The sequence below is a fragment of the Camelina sativa genome, chromosome 8, assembly GCF_000633955.1.
Source record: "Camelina sativa cultivar DH55 chromosome 8, Cs, whole genome shotgun sequence".
In the NCBI taxonomy this organism is placed as follows: domain Eukaryota; kingdom Viridiplantae; phylum Streptophyta; class Magnoliopsida; order Brassicales; family Brassicaceae; genus Camelina; species Camelina sativa.
In genome coordinates, this window is record NC_025692.1 from 7,721,327 (window position 1) to 7,728,781 (window position 7,455).

Below are 7,455 nucleotides of genomic sequence, written 5' to 3' on the forward strand. Positions count from 1 at the left end.
AAAAAAAAAAAAAAAAAAAAAGAGATAGATAGATACATTTCCTTAAAACATTATTAGTCTTGTTGCTAAAAAAAAACACTTAAAACATTAGTCTAAGAGAAGATGATTAACATGAAACAAGCTGTTAATTGTAACCTAATAGTACATAGAAGAAGAAGAACAACAAACCTAGAAACATATTACACATATCATCATCACACAAATTGATGAAATATAAGAAAAGAAACCAACATGAAGACATTTGTTTTTTGTTTCTTTATCTTTTTTTTTTTGGTTAAAGAGAGTCGAAGTTAAGAGAATAGCTAAGAGGATCGTAGTTAAAACTGATGTGTTTCTTACTCTTGTTGTGACTTGGTGATGTTCTCATCTTCTTCTTCATCTTCTTTATCTCTGCTCTGATTCTCCATAAAATGCTCTTTATCATCTTCTTCTTCTTCGTCCCAAGCTCCATTACCATTGTGCATCCCATTTCTTTTACTTCTTTTCTTTTCTGTCGGAAGTTAGAAACTTAGAATTGAAAGAGATAGCTGCAAAGGTACAGAGTGAATAATGTCCAAATGTGGAGATATATAATTAATAATGAGGAGATGGAAGACTACTTATATAGGCAGTAGGATCTCTGTCTTTGTTTGTTAGAGATGTCCCAAGAGGAGAATTGATGTTGACCTCTCGCTTTTGAATTTTAGTAAGTATTATTATGATTATCCACGTACACGGTACCACGTGTAGACATTTTTATCTAAATAATCGTATGCTATTGGAGTTTTAACCGTTCGATATAAGTTACTAATCCACAAAACAGTAAGAATATATATACGATTAAAACAAGCAACACAGATGAGGCAGTTGAAAAAAAGTGAGACGTAATGCGGCGATTTGAATAGTTTTTTTGTTGGTAACATGTGAAGTTGAATAGTTTGTTACTAGTCCACCAACTGTTTTTTTTTTCAGCCGAATTTTTCTTAGAGATTTAAAACGCACAAAGGATAGAACCCATATGGTTATCGCATTTTGGAATGGTAAAGTTTGAAGTAGACCATTAAACTATAAATGCTTTTTATGAAATCCACTACGTACAGGTGCAGCGTTATGCAACCATTATAGAGACTACGCTAGCGTTAGATCAATAAATAGATGCACCACGCTCAAACTTCATCCCTAACAAGTATAATACAACATACTAGGCTTCATAAGCACAAAGTAAAAGATATATAACTGAATAAGGGACTAACAATAGTTTATAAAACATACGAGTTTACATATTCATCACAAGTTGATTTTGAGTATACTCCTAGATTACAAAAGTATATATATTTTTTTTTGTTGGTTAAAATTACACTGTATTGTTTTTGTCAATTGGAAGCAAATCGGGGAGAGAATCTAAAACTACAAAAAGAGACAAACGAAAATGAACAGTTTGGTATTGGGGGAAAAAAAGGCTAGTAGAAGTTGAAGAAAGAGTAAGTTGTTAGTACAGCAAAAGCCTCTGTTTGTGTTTGGTCGTTGTCTCTCGCTACTCTACGTAACGCACAGAACACAGAGTCATGGGTTGATGACGCTACTTCACTGTCAATTTCACATTTCCCATTTTTTTTTTCTTCTCAATTATTTCAGAAAAGAAAATAAAAAGATAGAAGGTACTATAAAATTATATATTTTGCCTTTTGTTTTTATTAGGTAGATGATAAATTCCGTTACATGGTTTTGGCAATTTCGTTTTCTCAAGAAATCTCTAGTCTGCTGGGTTTATTGCAGTTTTTGGAGTTTATCTTTTTTCATTTTCAAGTTTTTTTTTTTTTGTTTTATTATGTCTTTACTCTCGACAAGTTTTACTTTATCTTTTCTTCTTCTTCTTCTTTAAATGTAATGGCAGTACATTTGATTTGCCCTCTATCACCTACCTCAGTCGTAACAGATTGCATTAATGGCGGTTGAGTAAATCTATCTCAAATTACTAAAACACAGGCGAAGGTTAAAAGACTACAATGTTAAAAATTGTTCATGACACATTTTCATTTGCTTTTCTATATATTTTTGGTTTTGTAATAAAGTAAGACTAAAATTATCACTTTAGTTCATTTATTATTCTCCATGGAAATAAATTCACACTTAGAGGAGATGAGCGACACCTTTGTTTTGTACACAAAAACAAACTTTAAGATGTGATCTTTAAAGTTGAAATTGTTTTGCTCATTTTAAACTAGTATTGATTCCTTTTGCTCTTGTTAGCTCATAGTTAATCAAACTTCAAGGTTTTGAAATAGCTTGGCTCATTTAGTACTAATATTGGTTCTTTTTTGCTCTTGTTGGCTCATGATTAATAAACGTAGAACAGAAGGTTGAAGATCCGACATGAAATCCAAGAAACCGCTAAAAATTATATTCCTGTGTTGAGAGAACACCGACCCATGTATGTCTCTTTTCGAAGAGCAGAAACTCAAGCAGTATACATATAAGAACAATACACAGCCCAAACGGCTCGCTCTCTCTCCTTTTCTTTCTCTACAAACCAAAGTTAGAACACTGCAGACAAAGATTAGTGACCAGAAGCACCTAACTTGGGAGGATTTTTTAGCCTTCCAAACTCTTTTGGTTTACTTAGTAAGGGTATATCAGCTTTTAGTATTTGTTAGACTCCTCCCTTTGGAACCAAATCCACATCAAAAAGCAGAGGGTTGGGACTTGGGATGATGCGGGTTCTTCCACGAGGAAGACAGGCTTTGCTTTGCTTTTTTTTTTTCAGGGTTGTAAGACTCAAGAGTGATTATGATGATACTTCCTGAAATGCTAGGTTGAGTTCAAGCACAGACTTAGCCACCAAACCTCCTCTTCTACACAAAGTCCATCACATACACATGTGAGCCAATATCGATCGTTACACAATTAATGAAAACTACGGAATCTTTATTACAGACGCTTACCTTGCTAGAGAGGGAAGGCAAGCTTTGACTTTCTCTAGTTCTACAAAGCAACGACTGTATCGCTCGATCCTACATAGCAGATAAGCATGTGTTGATGAGTCTGAAGAGAGCAGGCTATCAAAATTATGATACATGAACATGATGGCTTAATGAGCACATATGGTTGAAAATAAACCAACCTTTGTTCAGCCTCGATATCTACACCAACAGATGCTGGAGCTGACAGTGATGAGTAAATTGGTGACCCATACAATCTGACCAGCTTAAGCAGCAAATCCAGGGAAACGCTCAAATGCCTATATATACGATATGGTGCAGCAAAAAAATTGTGAGAACAAATCAAGATTCCATAATCTAATGTACTGTATCTATGACCATAAAGATTCTCATTGCATCCAGTGAGACATGATAAGTTTAGCAGGATGACTCTGCCAGAGTTTTCTAATAAGAAAAGAGAAAGCTTACTGATCCATGTCGCTCCCTAGAAGAGCTGTTAAAAGGGGAAGAAGGGAGGTACAATTATCCAGCGTCAAAGTCTCATTTCTCTCTGTTATTATACCCAGTACATCCGCTGTAACCTGTACGAAGAATTGCATGAGCGGATAATCTATTTCATATATCTTGCTATTGATACAAATAGAAGAAACTTACAGCATTATCAGCCATCTTTTCTATCGAACCTATCGAGTTTTTTACATCATTCCTTTCCCAATATCTACGAACTACCTGCAAATTTAATGAACCAATTTAGAATAAAATAAACTAGGCGTCTTTCAAAACCACCTTCAAAATCCATCAACACAAGTAAGCGAGAACCAAAATTTTCAAGTAGGCTCCCTTATTGTTCAAGAACAGGAAGACCATGTCCAGCTTTTTACTTCTAGCTAAAACATGTCACATGTTGAAATAGTAATTCTAAGCATGCTAAGCGGTCTTAGATATGCCTAAGTATATGAAAAATCTAAAAAGTATCAAAGCTACTAGTATTATTAGGGCCAAGCCACCAACATTTTCACACCTTGACTAGTTCCATGTTACCTGTAATTTAGCCAAACGAGACTGCATAGAGCTGACAAATTGATCGTGTTTCCCCATTATGTCTTCAACGATATTATCTTCAGAAGGAGAATCGACCCCTTGTTCAACTGGCATATGGTTCCCTCTTTGCTTGAACTATACGAAAGGAAATACAATATCTATCATCTCTGGATCTCAGAGGAACACTAACGAAATCATGACTAGATGAGTAGTTGGAAACTACTAATCACAATAAATCATGTCAATTAAGATGCTCTGAAGGATTTGAAATTCTTTTTTCATAACACTTATTCTAATTTCCCTCTATTGTTGCAATTTGCGGTCAGTGTTATTGCATCAAGATCTCAAGCTGAAAAGATTTAAGGCTATTATACCATATTTGAAGGGCGGATGTTCGGAACAGGCACATTTCCACTTGAAAAATTCGAAACAGGACCCTCAAAGTTTGAAAATCTCCCCCTTCTCTCCCTGTTTATGACGAGTGGCTGGAATCTTCCTGATATGGTAAGACATATGAATGAGAATCAATCCATTTGCGAAGAAAAAGATGAAAGTTGGGATGAAAGAATTACCTCCTTTCTGACTTTCAGTGGGACTTGGGTCTCTATTTGATTTGTGGCTTACCAAGTCATCTGAAACAAAGACTAAAACTTAGAAATGAGAAAATCATCTATCAAACTCAACGCAGATACAGAAATCTTACAAGGGCCAACTAAACAGGGCACCTAAAAGCAACCTATTTTCTTATACACAGGATTCTTTACACTACATGTTTCACTGGAGTAACCTCATAAATATAAACCCTATACACCACATTTTAGGGGCCAAAGTAGTGTAAGACACTAAGACTATCAGGTGACATTGCCATCGGCACTCAAACAGGTAAATATTAAAAAGGAGAAATACATACAGTTTTCATCGTGGTTCCGTGGAGGTGATCCCATGCGTGACCTTGAATTACTCCTTCCATATCTCTTGTATCTAAAATCATTAATGCTTCGCTCGGGTGCACCCCGCATGCCAACCTTTCCACCAGGAAGTGTACCTCCATCTAGTATATTATTTGGTTCAACAAGCTGAGACTCAGACATTTCAAGAACCGAAGTATTTGGCAGATCAGGGTTATTTCTGCTGCTAGGTGACCTTCGAGAATCAGCTGCCTGCAATGAATAAGGCATGGTTCTTGCAATTATGTCAAGTTCTGCTCTGGATTCAGTAGCCTGCTCTATTCTAGGGTCTGCTCTTGGGACAATCACCGGAGCAAAATCCGCTGCCTTATTTACAGGATTCGCCTTTGGGTTAGCTTTCGTAAAATTCCTCCTTGATGTTGCAGCATTAGAGACAGCCGTTGAACCACCCGAAGTGGCTTTTGACACATTGGTCGAATTGACCCTATGAGGAGTGCTTGGTAAACTTCCTGTGGCTTCAAACAGCAGACAAAACAAGAAATAGCTTATCATTTAATCAGTGCCGAGATAAAAATAAGAAGAGAAGAGAAAAATAGTAGAAGTAAGCATACATGACAACGTCCTTGGCTCTTTCGAAAAATCTGAATTTTGAGAAACAGACAACCTACCGAGAGGCTTTGATTCCTTCATCGAAGAATCTGAATTTTGGGATATTGATGATCTTCCAATGGACTTGGTTTCTTTTGTCGAAGAATCAGAGTTCTGAGAAACAGATAGTCTTTCGAGAGACTTTGTTTCCTTCAATAAAGGATCTACGTTCTGGGAAACGGACAGCTTCCCGAGAATAGTCTTTGAGTTATTATCATTGAGAATTACTGGATCTCTTCCTGAGCAAGATCTTTTCTCTGGATGACCATTTGATTGTGCAGTGTCTCCAGCCATACATGGCTCAGTACGCTGACCATGCATCCAAAAATGAGTGGGTTTGTAAAGATTAAAACCAGCTACAATTAAACAAACAAGATAATGATATGTAGGGAGAGAGGAATACCGAGAGATCTACAACCCACACGCCTACACAACTTTGATTGTACGAGCAACCAAGAAGCTTTCCCTCGTGAACATTCATATCTGACAGTCTTGACCATCCAACATCCACTCCATCATGACATCTAATTGGCTCCCACGAGAAAATCTATGATTTGCACAAGATTAAACTAAAGGAATGAGGTAAGAAGAGTAGGCATGTGTATTTTTTGAAAGTAAAGGAGTAAACATAAGAAATAATCCTCAAAAGATGATTTGCTCGATTAACATGGCATACATCTAATCTAAAAACCTACATACTGCAATTCAAAGTATAAAAGAATTCACCTTGAGACTTTCTTGCAATCCACAAAGCACAGTTTTTCCATCTGGATTAAAGCTCAGGCAACGGACCCCGGCAGTCTAGCGAAAAAGAGAATATTAAAGGTACAGTGAAAAAAAAATGTCACCAATTCGACTTAGCATAAAAAATGCAGTACCTCAGGTCCACCAGAACCAATCAGCTCAAATGTTTCCAGATCCCAGAATTTTACAGTCCTATCAGCTGAACCTGTAGCACAGGCAAAAGCAGAATGTTCTAAATAATTGTAATCATACTAATTTTACATATTCTATGTAATATTTTGGTGAACGCTGCCAAAGAGAGGGAAAAGGATCCAATATTAAAATCATGTAGGGGGACCAGAAGGCAACATGATGAAAACGTTGGAATTCGATTGTTATTATCAACTCAACATATAGCACCATTCTAAAAATATCTATGTTACACAAACCCTCTATAACATAAATAGAAATGAAAAATACTTTAGATGCATATGTTCTCCCAGATCACAAATCAAAAAGCTAAAAAGATAAGATGGCCACAAGAGTTTTAATTACGTAAAAAAGAAGGCGACGCCATGACACAGGTAACTATACAATTGGTTGAGCTGAGCTTAGCACCGCAACATACATTTGTGATTAGTCACACTTAGCCTAGACTAGAAGTTTCTATTTGTGTTGGTATCATGTATGTCGTCCAAAAAGTAGAGAGCCTCGGTGTAAGAAAATTTTAACAGTAATACAAACCTGTTGCCAGTAGAAATTCATGAGGATGAAAATCTAGACTTTGAATTTGCCCTTCGTGACTCTTAAACTCGGTCAACAACTTTCCAGCTGTTAAATCCCACACCTGGTAAAGACAAGCTGCATATCAGATCCATTAACACACAGAAAGACAAAAAAAGAGAAGAAGAGGTTTCCGATACATTGCTTTTCAACCTAACAATACAGTGCGGGCTGAGAGAGGAAAAGAAACAATAACCAAGAAAGATGAAGCATCCGAATAATTGGTCAGGTGGTCTATGAATGTTTTTAGCAAAAGAATAGTGCGTCCTAAAAACTCTCCTATAGCATATTCAGTTCAAGTGCAGAGAGGTAACACTAAATAGAATCAAGCTTATTCCTTTCAGAAAGGACTACCAAGTACCAAGTACCAACTCTCGGAAGCCAGTTCATAGTCTATTTCCAAAAGTGCAGTTTCACTGCTCCAAATTCTCCCA

General features: G+C 36.4%; 1 protein-coding gene across 5 annotated transcripts in view; it reads right to left on the reverse strand.

Moving 5' to 3' along the window:
* LOC104706645 (katanin p80 WD40 repeat-containing subunit B1 homolog) overlaps positions 2,352 to 7,455 on the reverse strand; it is a 7,300-nt gene continuing 2,196 nt past the window's right edge. For 2 of the 5 annotated variants that reach the window (XM_010422842.2, XM_010422843.1), the window contains 14 exons: positions 6,983 to 7,085; positions 6,394 to 6,464; positions 6,242 to 6,316; positions 5,919 to 6,062; positions 5,479 to 5,824; positions 4,870 to 5,382; positions 4,532 to 4,603; positions 4,334 to 4,455; positions 3,960 to 4,094; positions 3,573 to 3,647; positions 3,387 to 3,499; positions 3,101 to 3,217; positions 2,922 to 2,990; positions 2,352 to 2,831 (listed from right to left, as the gene is read on the reverse strand). In XM_010422842.2, the coding sequence (XP_010421144.1) occupies positions 2,765 to 2,831; positions 2,922 to 2,990; positions 3,101 to 3,217; positions 3,387 to 3,499; positions 3,573 to 3,647; positions 3,960 to 4,094; positions 4,334 to 4,455; positions 4,532 to 4,603; positions 4,870 to 5,382; positions 5,479 to 5,824; positions 5,919 to 6,062; positions 6,242 to 6,316; positions 6,394 to 6,464; positions 6,983 to 7,085 (2,022 nt within the window). In that variant the 3' untranslated portion in view covers positions 2,352 to 2,764. Of the gene's footprint in view, positions 2,832 to 2,921; positions 2,991 to 3,100; positions 3,218 to 3,386; positions 3,500 to 3,572; positions 3,648 to 3,959; positions 4,095 to 4,333; positions 4,456 to 4,531; positions 4,604 to 4,869; positions 5,383 to 5,478; positions 5,825 to 5,918; positions 6,063 to 6,241; positions 6,317 to 6,393; positions 6,465 to 6,982; positions 7,100 to 7,455 lie in introns of all 5 variants that reach the window. The other 3 variants (XM_010422847.2, XM_010422846.2, XM_010422844.2) reach the window with 3 other exon arrangements.